Source organism: Astyanax mexicanus, chromosome 10, assembly GCF_023375975.1.
Source record: "Astyanax mexicanus isolate ESR-SI-001 chromosome 10, AstMex3_surface, whole genome shotgun sequence".
Taxonomy (NCBI): Eukaryota; Metazoa; Chordata; class Actinopteri; order Characiformes; family Acestrorhamphidae; genus Astyanax; species Astyanax mexicanus.
This window is the reverse complement of record NC_064417.1, coordinates 12,074,304-12,090,057: the sequence shown is the minus strand read 5'-3', so window position 1 is coordinate 12,090,057 and position 15,754 is coordinate 12,074,304. Positions and strand designations below refer to the sequence as shown.

The following is a 15,754-nucleotide window of genomic DNA, read 5'->3' as shown; positions in this document are numbered from 1 at the left end:
AGTCACAAATCAGTGAAGAAAGAATTAGCTTAACCAAAAATCTCTTTGTGCTTATGTTTAGTACAAATTGTTAAAAAAAAAAAAGCCAAGTAAGATGAATTAAGACAATTAGTTCCAAGATAAGTATTATAGAAATACATTCACAATGCTTGATGGGACAAAATTATTATTAAAGAAAATAATAAATTAATTGTTTTAAAATGAATAAATAACACATATTAAGATTTAGATTGGCAGTCTTTATGTGTGTGTGGATGTCTTTAGGGAGGGGCTGGTCCCCCTTTTAAGTGTCCTTTGTCTTTAAGAGGTTTTTTGTAAAAAGAATGTTTAAAAACTCAGTACTTTTCGTTTATAGCGGCAGATGAAAGTGCATACGATAAATATTAGATAAATAAAAACTTCATTAGAGAAGTGTTTTAAATAATTAGAAAATGAACAAACTTAAAAAGGTAAAGGAGATGAAAGGAAAAATTACATGAGTGTCATGTCTGGTGCTGAAAGCACACCTGTGTTCCCCTCACTCAGCTCTACCTGCGATTTCCAAGCTTCCAACTACAATACCCAGAACACACCTCACCATGACATCACACACACTCCCGATCACATGGTACACCACATTACACCTCCAGGAAGTCCTGAGTATTGATTACCCCTCAGTATAAATAGACCACGCTCACGCTCACTCCTCGCCGAGTAATTTTTGCCTTGCCCGTGTATTGGATATTTTGTGTATGACCTGGACTGTTACTCATTTGGATTTCTGCCTTCTCTGTGATACTCCCTGCTCGTGTATGAACTCTGGACTGTCTCCTGTTTATGGTATGGTTTTCCTGCTCAATGTTTCTCTAGTATTGACCTGGCTTGTTTTGACTACCCCTGCTGAATCTTTTAATAAAAGATTTTTATCGTATCTGCACAAGTCTCCTCCTTGTCTGGCCCTGATAATAAGAGAGAATAATTTTATTAGAATGAGTTTGCATTGTGGATGGCTCTACATATGAACATTTATTTATAAATAAGACCTCAGGAGACCTCAGTTTAAACCAGTAAATATGAGTTGGAATACTGATGCCCAATAGTGGTCAAACATTGTAAAATTAAACCTAATGCAAATGTGCAGTATTTTTTCTTAGTTAAAACATTGAGGCAAAATGTAACAGTTAATTGTACTAATTTAAGGTGATTAAGAACGTTTTTTTTCACATTTTATAGCAGACTGTTCAATAACATTACATGAAATAATTCAGGTCAGAAAGAAAATGTTTATCACTGGGAGCCCTATTTTAACGATCTATAGCGCACTAGGTAATTGCTTTTTGTGCAGTTGGATTTAGGGGCGTGTCCTGTGTCTTTGGTATCTTGAGGGCGCGAAAAATACGCCTTGCGCAGCTCCAACAGCGCAAAGGGTGTGTTTTAATTCCTTTAATTATTCATGGGTGTGTTTTGGGCGTAACGTGAAATAAACCAATCAGTGTGTCTGTAGTCATTACCTTTAAGAGACAGGTGCACGCTGACCTCTGTTGGTTCATATTTTAAGAGTGCATAGTAAACTACGCCATCACGCTATGAAGATACACCAGCAGCTTAGAGAAGAATAAAGTTATTTCATTATCTATTCTGTTTATTGTTTATTGTTTATTGCCCGACAGCTACCGGCTACAGGTGTACCATCAGTGAGCCCAGATTTAAAGACCTGGGGGCTAGAGACATCATGCTGCCCAAAGCAAGAAATCAGGTTATCAAAAGAAAGAAAGAAAGGAAGGAAAAAGAAAGAAGGCAGAAAGAGGGGAGGCAGCTGTTGGTGGCTTTCTTTACCAAAGGTGAACCGAGTTAGCTTGTAATGTAAAAGTCCAATTAAAGTAAATGTAGTCCACTCCAGACATCTGCTGCTGATATTTTATGCTCACATTAGCTTAGCCAGTTGCCAAACAGGTAAAAGACAATTATGAGCCTCCTAACATAAGATATCAACATTAACCAGTTTAGAAACAAACAGTGGATAACTGTTAATTGTTAAATAACTGATCTCAATATTAATCAAAAATAATTGTGATCATGGTTTTTGCCATACGTTTTGCCAGAGATTGTAGCTTAAAACTTTATTAATGCTTTTTATTTTAGGTAAATACTGCTTTTTTATTTTTTTTGGTCCTTTATGTACTGGCATTGATAGGGGCCCACTGACATTGCGAGTAAACAGGGCCCAGAATTTGCTGCTACGCCCCTGGGTCCGCCTCACTGGCAGTGTTTGAGGTAACAGGGAAAAGAATTGAGGGAACAGAAAGGAGTCATCGCGGCCCTTAACAGGAAATGTACGTTAGTAAAGCCGAGCGTAGGGGTCCGCCTCGCTGGCAGTGATAGAGGTAACAGAAAAAAATGGAGGAAACAGATAAAAGAATAGAGGGCAGAAAAAAGCCGTCATGTTCCCTTAATAATAAATGGCAGCTGGCAGTGATAGAGGTAACAGAAAAGAATGTAGGAAACAGAAAGGAGCCGTCGCAGCCCTTCATTGTAAATGTACGTAGTAATGCCAGGCGTAGGGGTCTGCCTCGCCGGCTGGGATCGAGGTAACAGAAGAATCGAGGAAACTAAATTAAATTGAGGGATAGAACGAGGGAATGATGAGTAAATAGATGGAACAATGAATAATTTGAGGGAACAATGAGTAAATCGAGGGAACAATGAATTAGAGGGAACAATAAATTAAATCGAACAGAGAAATAGATCGAGGGAACTGAGAAATAGATTGAGGTAACAATGAGCAAAGGGAAACAATTATATAGAATGAACGATAAAGTAAATCGAACATTGAAATAGATCGAGGGAACTGAGAAATAGACCAAGGTAACATCTTGAGAGATACTGGTGCTGCGCAGTCCCTTATTTTAGCTGAAACTTTGCTGTTTGGAGTGGATTCTTTTTGTGGGTCATATGCTGTCTGTAAAGGCTTGGGCAATGAGTATGTGAAATTGCCGTTGAACACTGTATGGCTGTCTTCTGATCTGCTTACTGGACTGTTCAGGTTTGCTGTATGTGATCCGTTATCTGTGGATGGCATTACCGTAATTCTGGGCAATGATCTCGCTGGTGGGAAAGTGTTCCCAATTTTAGAGATTTTAGATTTGCCCGTTTTATGTAGTTCTGATGTGTGCGAAAAAGAAGCACCTAATGTTTTCCCTGCTTGTGTCGTTACTCGCGCCCAGGCGCGCAGATTTGAAAATGATGTTGAGCTTTCTGATACTTTTTTAGCTCGTGATGTAAAGGATGAGGTCGCTGATGCACTCTTAGCTGAGGGTTTCCCTGCGAAACAGAAAGTTGAGCTAAGTGAGTTACTGGATTGTGGTCTTAGTCGGGAGTCACTTATGAAAGCTCAGAAAGACGATCTGTCTTTAAGAAAGTATTTTGAGAAGGCTGTTGAGGATAACAGTGATTCAGACAGGATTGTTGTGTGTTACCTTGACAACGGACTTTTGATGCGTAAATGGAGCACGCACAAAAACCCAGAGCTCCACACATACTGCCAGATTATTGTCCCCTTGGCTTTTAGAAGTCACATATTAAGCCTAGCTCACGATGCACCGTGGTCGGGGCACTTAGGTGTTACCAAAATGTACAACCGTGTTCTGAAGTATTTTTTTTGGCCATCACTTAAGCAAGATGTTGTTGAATATTGCCGTACTTGTCATGTGTGTCAGTGCACCAGGAAACCTAATCAGGTGGTTCCCTCAGCCCCTCTTTGTCCAATTCCCGTCATGACAGAGCCTTTTCAGAGGGTGCTGGTAGATTGTGTTGGTCCGTTGCCAAAGTCTAAAATGGGTAAGAAGCTTCTTTTAACAGTTATGTGCACAGCTACGGGCTTTCCTGAGGCGATTCCCTTCAGAAAAATGACAGCGCCAGTGATTATTTGTGCCATGATCAACTTTTTCTCTACCTTTGGGCTCCCGAAAATTATTCAAACAGATTAAGGGACAAATTTCATGTCTAAGGTTTTTAGGCAGGTCATGAAAACTCTAAACGTGCAGCACGTTGTTTCCTCTCCCTATCGTCCTGAGTCGCAAGGGGCTCTTGAGCCCTTTCACCAGTCGCTCAAAGCAGCTTTGAGAAAGTTTTGTTTAGAAACTGGTAAACAGTGGGACAAGGGTGTTCCAATGATGTTGTTCGCTTTGTGGGAAGCTGTGCAGGAGTCTATAATGTTTAGCCCTGCTGGTGTTTGCTCACACGTTGCGTGGTCCCTTAAAGGTAATGCAGGAATCACTGATGGAACACAGTAATGCTGTTCAGCCCAAATCAGTTCTAGATTACGTAAGTTCATTCCGTGAGAGGTTGCACAAGGCTTGGGAAATAGCAAGGGAGACTTTACAGTCATCGCAGAAAAAAATGTAAAAAGTCCATGACAAAGGTGACACAAACAAATCTCATTAATACGCCTGATAGAAGGAAAAGTTCTCGTGTTTGCCATGTTACCATGCTGAAGCTGTATCTCACCAGGGAAAGTACAACTGATGCCACGAAGCCGGTTTTGGTTGCTGCTACAGTAGACGTGAATCGACGCAGTTGCATTCCTTCAGCGTTGTTACTGCTCACGTCCCTAACTCTCAAACAGTAAGTGAGCTACCCACGACTTTAAGCCACCTACCTCAGAGTCAAAGAGAAGACATTCTCTCTTTAGTTAAGAAGTTCCCTGAGCTGTTTAATGATGTCCCTTCACAAACATCTGTGTTGTGTCACGATATAAAGGTGACCTCTGAACGCCCGATCAAGCAGCACCCATATCGTGCTAATGCAAAAAAAAAAGAGAACTGATGAAAACTGAGGTAGAGTATTTGTTGGAACATGGCTTTGCAAAACCTAGTGTGAGCCCATGGAGTTCGCCATGTTTAGTTGTCCCTAAACCTGACGGTACGTTCAGGTTCTGTACCGACTACAGAAAGGTCAATGCTGTTACAGTCCCAGATTCCTATCCATTGCCACGAATGGATGACTGTATAGATAATATTGGTTCTGCTAAATTTGTGACAAAGCTTGACTTACTGAAAGGGTATTGGCAGGTTCCTTTGTCCTCAGAAGCATCAGAGATAACCGCGTTCGTTACACCTGGTAATTTTCTACAGTACACTGTAATGGGGTTTCAAAAACGCTCCGGCTACGTTTTAGCTAATTAACACTGTTTTAGTAGGTGATGTCCCAAACAGACGTTTTTGTAGAAATGTCGCTCACACAGAACCTCTCACTAAGCTCTTGAGCCCTAAAGTGGATTTTGTTTGGTCTCCTGCTTGTGAACACGCTCTCACTAGTGTGAAGGGTTTTGTTAACAGAAGCCCCTATACTTTTGGCTCCTGATTTTAGTAAGCCATTTTTGCTGGAGGTAGATGCTAGTGATGTTGGCGCTGGGGCAGTTCTTCTTCAAGAAGATCCAGATGGTTTTCTTCATCCCACTTGTTATTATTCTCACAAATTTAGCAAGCACTAACGCAATTATTCCACCATAGAGAAAGAGGCACTAGCCCTGATTCTAGCAGTACAGCATTTTAAAGTTTTTTTACTACAGGATTACCAGCTGGAGATTTGACACAAGAAAGGAGTAGATAATGTTGTGGCTGATGCACTTTCTCATGCATCATAGTTTTTTTTACACTCTCCTGTTTTTTTTTTTTAAATGAAGTACTGACGAAAAACACTTTTTTATTCTTGTGATGTAACTGATCGCAAACTGTGTTGTTCTTTTTAGGGGGGGCGTGTTACGTGCATCTGCATGTAGAACATGTTTTTCTGTCTTTCTCCCCGTTTTTCTCGCTCTGTCTGTCTCTCGCTCTTTCCCTGTCTCTGATTGGCTGATTAGGTTTGGTGGGAGGACCCGGTAGGGGGAGCGTCGCCTGCCGCCCCAAAAAATTGGCTGATTAGGTTTGGTGGGAGGACCCAGTAGGAGGAGCGTAGCCTTGCCGCCCTGCTGGATCTACACCTACCAATGACCTGCGTGCTCTGACCGGATGGGGCAGGCATTTTCAAATATGACGCAGCTCAGTCGCGTCAGTCGGGAGATGAGAGCTGAGGGGAAAGAGGAAAGTGTTAAGAGATTCTGTGACTGTTTAGGCTGTTTCTGTCTGTTTCTGTGTTTCCTGTGAATAGTTGTGAGTAGTGAATGTTTGGATGAATGTGGAGTATGTAGTTTGTTTCTGTGAGAGTGAGGTGTTTGTCTGAGTGTCCTCCCCCCTCCCTCACCACTCCACTCTGTTGCACTTTGGTGGACAGATAAGTTGGGCCCTTCACATTATTCATCACATAGGTAACACAATGTCTAGACACACCAGGTAAAGTGCGGGTGCCACTGCTGTATTTTTGGTTTAGTTTAGTTTTTGGGTTAGGTAGGTTAGCACACTTTTATTATTTTCTTTCCTTTGGCACCGTCCACAGTCCACCTTAGGCATTTTAGTTTGAAGAAACAGCTTATTAGTAATTTTGTTATATTTTGTATCTTTCACTTGTTATTTGTTTATTGTACACTTTTGTAAAATTTTGTAAAACAACCAGCAAAATCCCTGGTTTCTTTTTTCATCTAATTCTCTGCTTCCAGTCCCTTTATTCCATCAATTTTTATGTTTGTTTACTTCCTAATTTACCCTAGACCACAACAACTTTTAATTGGGAACGTAACAATTACTGAAAGAGTTTTCACCTGTTTAAATGCTTTAGGGACCTCTGTGAAGAAGCATAATAATCCAAAACGCGATCTGACCGGAGTTCACTGTTGTTATGCAGAATCCAGTCCGGGGTCATTTCCAGCCACTGTGCTGTGATGTCAGTTAAGCATTAGCTTAAAGTTAGCATTTTTCTAATTACTACCCTTAAACGATCTCGAAATTCAGAGGATCCAGTTATATAGAGTAAAATGTGCACAGAATAAAACATACAGGGTTCTAAACATATTTATTTACCACAGAATGTGATAGGAGCCAGTTTTTGAAAAGCCCATTCAAATTCCCTATTTACTTAAACCGCTTAGACACGGAACCCCAAATATGGGCATAAACAACATGGCGCCGACTACAAAATGACGACACAACTTCAGTGGGCACAACACAGTACTGGAGCTCTGGGGTATCCAAACTTTTGACCAGTAGCTCCATACTTTTACAATACTGGTGCTCTGGCTGGGGTGCCAGGGTATCCAAACCTTTGACCTAATGCTGTTTTATCCAATAGCTGTTCCATACACTCACAGTACTGAAGATCTAGCTGCCTTCCTTCGATAGGCCCCATTCCTCATTCCTATGGGGCAACTTTGTCTTCGTACCTCAAAAATTGTGACAAAATTCTCCCCATTCATTTTCAATAGAACGTTTTCCAAGTGGTTGCTAGGCAGTTGCTAACGTTTTATAGGTGGTTGCTAAGCTGTTGCTAAGCAGTTGCTAACATATTTCAAGTGGTTGCTAAGGTGTTGCTAAGTATTTGCTAGGCAGTTGCGATCATTACTTAAGTGGTTGCTAAGCTGTTGCTAGGCAGTTGCCAACATATTCCAGGTGGTTGCTAAGTGGTTGCTAAGCAGTTGCTAACATATTCCACATGGTTGCTAAGGTGTTGCTAACTGGTTGCTCTAATTTCTAAAGCTTGAATTTTTAAAAGTGAACCTGCTCTTAATGGCAGTGGTTGTGGCAAACATGGGATTGTAACTGAGGGGTGCATATCATTACAGGACCGAAAGATTTTGCCACAGCTTATGTTTTGCTGTCTGTCTTTATCTACACAGTAAAGCTCAGTTATGCCAGCTTCCTAAAACATACCTTCTAGGTATTCTAAAAACCTTCTGATTTAAGCCTAGCAATATTTATCTATTAATATTGTTTGTGATCTGTTGCCTTAATTTTTTTGAGTAGACTGATGGTAACATTTTTTACATCATGCATGGTAGGTCATATACACAAATTGAAATATCTAATGAGTGATAAATTAAACCTCATATTAGAATTGTTAACTAAATAGTGTTGGAAATTGACTGGTTATTTTGTGCTTTTTGGTGAATAATTGATGATGAAAAGAACATCAATTTATAATATGGTACACATCTTTGTGTATTAATGAATATTAAGCTATTATTAACTCTAAATCTGCAATAAATCATCTTCAACGTAAAACCAACAAGAATTACACTCTAATAATACACAGAATTACTATGACAAACTTTTTTTTAAAACAGGCTGCTCTGCCCTAAACTATGAACACTCAAGAAACACAAGCTAGTTGTCTTTGGATGCAAAAATAGTATTCTAGAAAGAGTTTACAGATGTTTAAATTAAGTGCTTGCTTTGTCCAAAAGTGTATGACTTGTGTTATGTAAGAAAATAGTTCCTTCGATGTGACTATTGGGATGCTGATGCTTTCACAATATATTGTGCAGCCCTACTACGTGTGTAATCAGTATACATTGGGTGGTAGATAGATACACAATACACTCACTCATCTCCATGTACTCAGGGGTGAGACCGGCAAAGGGTTCCAGGAAGTAATCAGTCTCGTAGCGTTGCAGTTTTTTCTCACGCTCTTCCTCCTGAAACGCGTTTCGCTTCGACTTTATGTAGCGAATCAGCTTCTTCAACTTACTGTAAACAAAAACAACCATAATAAACAGCAAAACAGCAGCTACAACAGGAAACACACTCAGGCAAAAGCCATTTAACATGACAAAACTCTGGCCATTACAACAACCACACACACAATTACCATTAAAATACACTCAATGCAACAACCAATGCAATTGCAACTTTAGGCTTATTACAAACACACAAACAGTCAAAACACCAAAAAACATGCAAATTACAACCATTACTCCAACATCCAAACAACCGTTAAAAGAAGCCTCAAACAATGATAACCCCACAAATAGGGTTGCAGCGGTAACCGGTTTCACGGTATACCATGGTATTAAAATGCACGGTTATCATACCGTGTGTGTTTGCTTATTACCGGTAAAACGCAAGCCAGCGGAGAAACTCACCCGCGCATGCGCAACTCTGCTCTGCTTCAGCTACTCAGCACACAGCGGTGAGAACAGCAGAAAGAGCATCAGACTAAACAAATCTCCGTCCGCCTACAAAAAGGCTAAACTAAAATCAGCAGTGTGGGACTATTTCAGATACCAGCCGAACGCATCCGAGGATGGTTATCCGATTTCTAATCAATGTGGCCGTAAAGTCACAGCTAAAGGTGGACATACGTCAAACCTGTTCTCCCATCTCCGAGAACACCACCCCACTGTGCAGCGGAAAGTATGTGTTTAGTTTATAATTTTAATCTGAACATAAATAAAACCTCTTTGTAGTCGTGCACAACCCATGCGGTAAGCGCAAAAGCAAAAGCGCTGAGTTATCCGAAATTTGGGCACGCAGGTACAGGCGTGAAGTGCGTGCTACGATGGATTCACGTGTCCGTGTAAAGGTACTGGCCGGACTGGATGTGAAAGACGCCATTCATTTACATGCGTTCAATTTCAAATTTTTCATGTGCTAAAACCAGACTCGGTGTGAAAGCCTTAAAATAGAAATCTCTATTGTGAGGATCATGTCAGAAATAAATCCCCTCTTTCTGCAGTATCTGGTTATATACCAACTTGGCAGTAAAACGGACGTTTACAGCAGTTGTTGATCAGACACTGACCCAGGCTCAGTTTATCAGATATTAAATAATTTAAACTTAAATAACTGTACTGAATATTTTAAATACAGGATCTTTACTTCTTAGAGGACATGTAATGTGTATAATGTATGTGTATATATATATATATATAAATACACTCTTAATGCCCTTAAGAGTAGTGGGAAAACCTGGTTTCCTTCACCTGATGGTGTACAGCTAATTTTTTTTAAGGAGACATTAAAATTATAATTGTTCCAGGTTTCTACAATAAATAGTTAATTGAACAAAAAACCTTTGTTGTAAATTCTTTAAGGGTCAGTTTAATATATATGTAACAAACTGTGATACCGTGATAACCGTGATACCGCGGTATTTTCTGAGACGGTTATCATACCGTGAAAATCTCATACCGTTGCAACCCTACCCACAAAGAAGCAAACAACCATCACAACAGCACCTTAAATAACAATCATATTAACAACAAACGGACAAACACCAGCAACCATATCAACAACAAACACACAAACGATAACCAAATCAACATCAAACACACATAGAACAACCTTTACATTAAACACACAAACTTTACAGTTAACGGGGGGGGGGGGGGGGGGGGGGTATTTACGGTATGCCAATCTCAAATAGGTTGTTCTGGATGAGTTGTTTTCCCAGCATGGTGATGCTAAGCTGAATACACAGCTCCATCAGGCAGCCACCATGTGCACACTGTGGAAACACACACACACACACACACACACACACAGCTGGTGATTAATGGACACAGTGAGTCTACTTCACAGTTTAGACATCAATTTTATTATAGTTACAGTATAGTGATGACATCAATTATATTATATAGTATAGTGATGACATCAAGTATATTATAGTTATAGTATAGTGATGACATCAATTATATTATAGTTACAGTATAGTGATGACATTAATTATATTATAGATATAGTATAGTGATGACATTAATTATATTATAGATATAGTATAGTGATGACATCAATTATATTATAAATATAGTATAGTGATAGACATCAAGTATATTATAGTTGATTACTTATACTAGGGATGGGCGATATGGGCCTAAAGTAATAGTAACAATACTCTTGGAAATGGGACAAAATATTGTTTTTTTTTGTCATATATACTACTGCAACTAAATGAAAATTACATTTTATTATTGCATACGATATGATATGTCACAACTTACCTGAGATATTAAAAAATACAAGTTTTTTTCTCAGATTTGTAACAGAAGTCAATGATCCAGAATGCCATGATACTAATAATGCACTCCATATATCTTCATATATCCAGGACTGAAGTAAAATGATAGTGGAAAGATATAATCTGTGTGAATTTTGTCTTTTGCTAAAAACTGCAAAAAAGTAGTACCCTAATACTTTCAAGGTAAAATATTGTTACCAATGTTCAAAAATGTTGGCGATATTATTTTGTAAGATACTGCATTGTACACCACTAACTTACACTGTATTATGTATGATTTATATTACTTTTTTAAACAGTTTTTATTGTTTTTAAACACACCTACTTAATTCAGTTGAACAAATAGTTTCTTTCCTGCTCAAAAGCTCATTTTGTTCTCAAACCACAAATAAATGTTCTGTGTTCCAGCGCTACATATATTCAATCAAAGTGCAAACACTGTCAAATTAATAAAAGCTAGGGTAATATTTTCTTAAGTGTCAAATATGTGCCATTTAAGCAACTTATTTTCTGATTGAGTGACTGAGTGATGTTTATTATATACAGAGGTTGGACAATGAAAATGAAACACCTGTCATTTTAGTGTGGGAGGTTTCATGGCTAAATTGGAGCAGCCTGGTTGCCAATCTTCATTAATTGCACATTGCACCAGTAAGAGCAGAGTGTGAAGGTTCAATTAGCAGGGTAAGAGCACAGTTCTGCTCAAAATATTGCAATGCACACACCATTATGGGTGACAATCAATCAATCAATCAATCAATCAATCAATCAATCAATCAATCAAACTTTATTTTGACTCGGCTGTATATTGAGGGCAGCCCTCATTTTCAATGTAGCTGAGCATTTACAAACACAGGGATTGACATGACAGAGATAATAATAAATCAATTTAATTATTGTAAAATAGCAGTAAATAAAATATAAAAATAGATTTAAAAAAATAAAAATAGAATTAAAGTAAAATAGATAAAAAATAAAAATAGAATTAGAATAAACTTGAAAAACATTAAATTAATGATTATAATAAATTATGGTTTAATTGATAAAAAATTAAGATCAAAAGAAAATAAGACTAATACAACATGAATTAGTTAAAATTAGCCTAAACTAACTTTTACATTATACAATAAAAATACAAATAAATGAATGAAAAAAATAAATAAAAGCAATAATAATAATAAAAATAATAGTAATAATAATAATAAAAAAAATAAGTTAAAAAGCAATAATACAAAACTATATATATATATATATAATAAAATAAAAATAAGGAAACAAATAAAAAAGGAAATAAAAAATAAAAGAAGGACTAAAATAAAAAATAAAAGTTAAGAATAAATAGGATTAAGTAAAACAGGTACAGGCTGTCTGAAGTTTTTAGAGTGTCCAGCTCACTGGTGCACTGTAGCTAAAAGCAGATTCGATTCGATTCCGATTTTTGGGGTCACGATTCGATTCAGAAACGATTTTCTGAAAGCCGTGGAGCTTTTTAAACTGTACCGTGGAGCTCCGTGGAGCTTTTTAAACTGTACCGCGGAGCTTTTTAAACTGTACCGCGGAGCTTTTTAAACTGTACCGCGGAGCTTTTAAAACAGTGCCGCGGAGCTTTTTAACTGTACCGTGGAGCTTTTTAAACTGTACCGCGGCGCTTTTTAAACTGTACCGCTGAGCTTTTTAAACTGTACCGCAGAGCTTTTTAAACTGTGCCGCGGAGCTTTTTAAACTGTACCGCGGGGCTTTTTAAACAGTGCTGCTGAGCTTTTTAACTGTACCATGGAGCTTTTTAAACTGTACCGCGGAGCTTTTTAAACTGTACCGCGGAGCTTTTTAAACTGTACCGCGGAGCTTTTTAAACTGTACCGCGGCGCTTTTTAAACTGTACCGTGGAGCTTTTTAAACTGTACCGCGGAGCTTTTAAAACAGTGCCACGGAGCTTTTTAAACAGTGCCGCGGAGCTTTTTAAACTGTACCGCGGAGTTTTTTAAACTGTACCGCGGGGCTTTTTAAACTGTACCGCGGAGCTTTTAAAACAGTGCCGCGCAGCTTTTTAAAGTGTACCGCGGAGCTTTTTAAACTGTACCGCGGAGCTTTTAAAACAGTGCCCGCGGAGCTTTTTAACTGTACCGTGGAGCTTTTTAAACTGTACCGCGGAGCTTTTTAAACTGTACCACAGAGCTTTTTAAACTGTACCGCGGAGCTTTTTAAACTGTGCCACGGAGCTTTTTAAACTGTACCGCGGAGCTACGGCGGAGCTTTTTAAACTGTACCGCAGAGCTTTTTAAACTGTACCGCAGAGGTTTTTAAACTGTACCGCGGAGCTTTTTAAACTGTACCGTGGAGCTTTTTAAACTGTACCGTGGAGCTTTTTAAACTGTACCGCGGCGCTTTTTAAACTGTACCGTGGAGCTTTTAAAACAGTGCCACGGAGCTTTTTAAACAGTGCCGCGGAGCTTTTTAAACTGTACCGCGGGGCTTTTTAAACTGTACCGCGGAGCTTTTAAAACAGTGCCGCGCAGCTTTTTAAAGTGTACCGCGGAGCTTTTTAAACTGTACCGCGGAGCTTTTAAAACAGTGCCGCGGAGCTTTTTAACTGTACCGTGGAGCTTTTTAAACTGTACCGCGGAGCTTTTTAAACTGTACCGCGGAGCTTTTTAAACTGTACCGCGGCGCTTTTTAAACTGTACCGCTGAGCTTTTTAAACTGTACCGCGGAGCTTTTTAAACTGTACCGCGGAGCTTTTTAAACTGTGCCGCGGAGCTTTTTAAACTGTGCCGCGGAGCTTTTTAAACTGTACCGCGGCGCTTTTTAAACTGTACCGCGGAGCTTTTTAAACTGTACCGCGGAGCTTTTTAAACTGTACCGCGGAGCTTTTAAAACAGTGTCACGGAGCTTTTTAAACAGTGCCGCGGAGCTTTTTAAACTGTACCGCGGAGTTTTTTAAACAGAGCCGCGGAGCTTTTTAAAGTGTACCGCGGAGCTTTTTAAACTGTACCGCGGAGCTTTTAAAATAGTGCCTGCGGAGCTTTTTAACTGTACCGTGGAGCTTTTTAAACTGTACCGCGGATTGTAAACTGTACCGCGGAGGTTTTTAAACTGTACCGCGGAGCTTTTTAAACTGTACCGTGGAGCTTTTTAAACTGTACCGTGGAGCTTTTTAAACAGTGCCGCGGAGCTTTTTAAACTGTACCGCGGAGCTTTTTAAACTGTACCACGGAGCTTTTTAAACTGTACCGCGGAGCTTTTTAAACTGTGCCACTGGGCTTTTTAAACTGTACCGAGGAGCTTTTTTAACTGTAAACTGTACCGCGGAGCTACGGCGGAGCTTTTTAAACTGTACCGCGGAGCTACCACGAAGATTGTAAACTGTACCGCGGAGCTACGGCGGAGCTTTTTAAACTGTACCACGGAGCTTTTTAAACTGTACCGCGGAGCTACGGCGGAGCTTTTTAAACTGTACCGCAGAGCTTTTTAAACTGTACCGCAGAGGTTTTTAAACTGTACCACGGAGCTTTTTAAACTGTACCGTGGAGCTTTTTAAACAGTGCCGCGGAGCTTTTTAAACTGTACGGCGGAGCTTTTTAAACTGTACCACGGAGCTTTTTAAACTGTGCCACGGAGCTTTTTAAACTGTGTCGCTGGGCTTTTTAAACTGTGCCGCGGAGCTTTTTAAACTGTACCGCGGAGTTTTTTAAACTGTACCGCGGGGCTTTTTAAACTGTACCGCGGAGCTTTTAAAACAGTGCCGCGCAGCTTTTTAAAGTGTACCGCGGAGCTTTTTAAACTGTACCGCGGAGCTTTTAAAACAGTGCCGCAGAGCTTTTTAACTGTACCGTGGAGCTTTTTAAACTGTACCGCGGAGCTTTTTAAACTGTACCGCGGAGCTTTTTAAACTGTACCGCGGCGCTTTTTAAACTGTACTGCTGAGCTTTTTAAACTGTACCGCGGAGCTTTTTAAACTGTACCGCGGAGCTTTTTAAACTGTGCCGCGGAGCTTTTTAAACTGTACCGCGGCGCTTTTTAAACTGTACCGCGGAGCTTTTTAAACTGTACCGCGGAGCTTTTTAAACTGTACCGCGGAGCTTTTAAAACAGTGTCACGGAGCTTTTTAAACAGTGCCGCGGAGCTTTTTAAACTGTACCGCGGAGTTTTTTAAACAGAGCCGCGGAGCTTTTTAAAGTGTACCGCGGAGCTTTTTAAACTGTACCGCGGAGCTTTTAAAATAGTGCCTGCGGAGCTTTTTAACTGTACCGTGGAGCTTTTTAAACTGTACCGCGGATTGTAAACTGTACCGCGGAGCTACGGCGGAGCTTTTTAAACTGTACCGCGGAGCTACCATGAAGATTGTAAACTGTACCGCGGAGCTACGGCGGAGCTTTTTAAACTGTACCGCAGAGCTTTTTAAACTGTACCGCAGAGGTTTTTAAACTGTACCGCGGAGCTTTTTAAACTGTACCGTGGAGCTTTTTAAACTGTACCGTGGAGCTTTTTAAACAGTGCCGCGGAGCTTTTTAAACTGTACCGCGGAGCTTTTTAAACTGTACCACGGAGCTTTTTAAACTGTACCGCGGAGCTTTTTAAACTGTGCCACTGGGCTTTTTAAACTGTACCGAGGAGCTTTTTTAACTGTAAACTGTACCGCGGAGCTACGGCGGAGCTTTTTAAACTGTACCGCGGAGCTACCACGAAGATTGTAAACTGTACCGCGGAGCTACGGCGGAGCTTTTTAAACTGTACCACAGAGCTTTTTAAACTGTACCGCGGAGCTACGGCGGAGCTTTTTAAACTGTACCGCAGAGCTTTTTAAACTGTACCGCAGAGGTTTTTAAACTGTACCACGGAGCTTTTTAAACTGTACCGTGGAGCTTTTTAAACTGTACCGTGGAGCTTTTTA

The 15,754-nt window shown here is 39.8% G+C and overlaps 1 protein-coding gene across 1 annotated transcript in view; it reads right to left on the bottom strand.

The window, feature by feature from the left end:
- Positions 1–15,754, bottom strand: part of LOC103031696 (anoctamin-1-like) — a 48,862-nt gene that overhangs the window by 20,566 nt on the left and 12,542 nt on the right. The window contains exons 2-3 of the mRNA XM_049484006.1: positions 10,253–10,391; positions 8,452–8,594 (exon numbers count right to left, since the gene is read on the bottom strand). Coding sequence (XP_049339963.1) covers positions 8,452–8,594; positions 10,253–10,391 — 282 coding nt within the window. The remainder of the gene's footprint in view (positions 1–8,451; positions 8,595–10,252; positions 10,392–15,754) is intronic.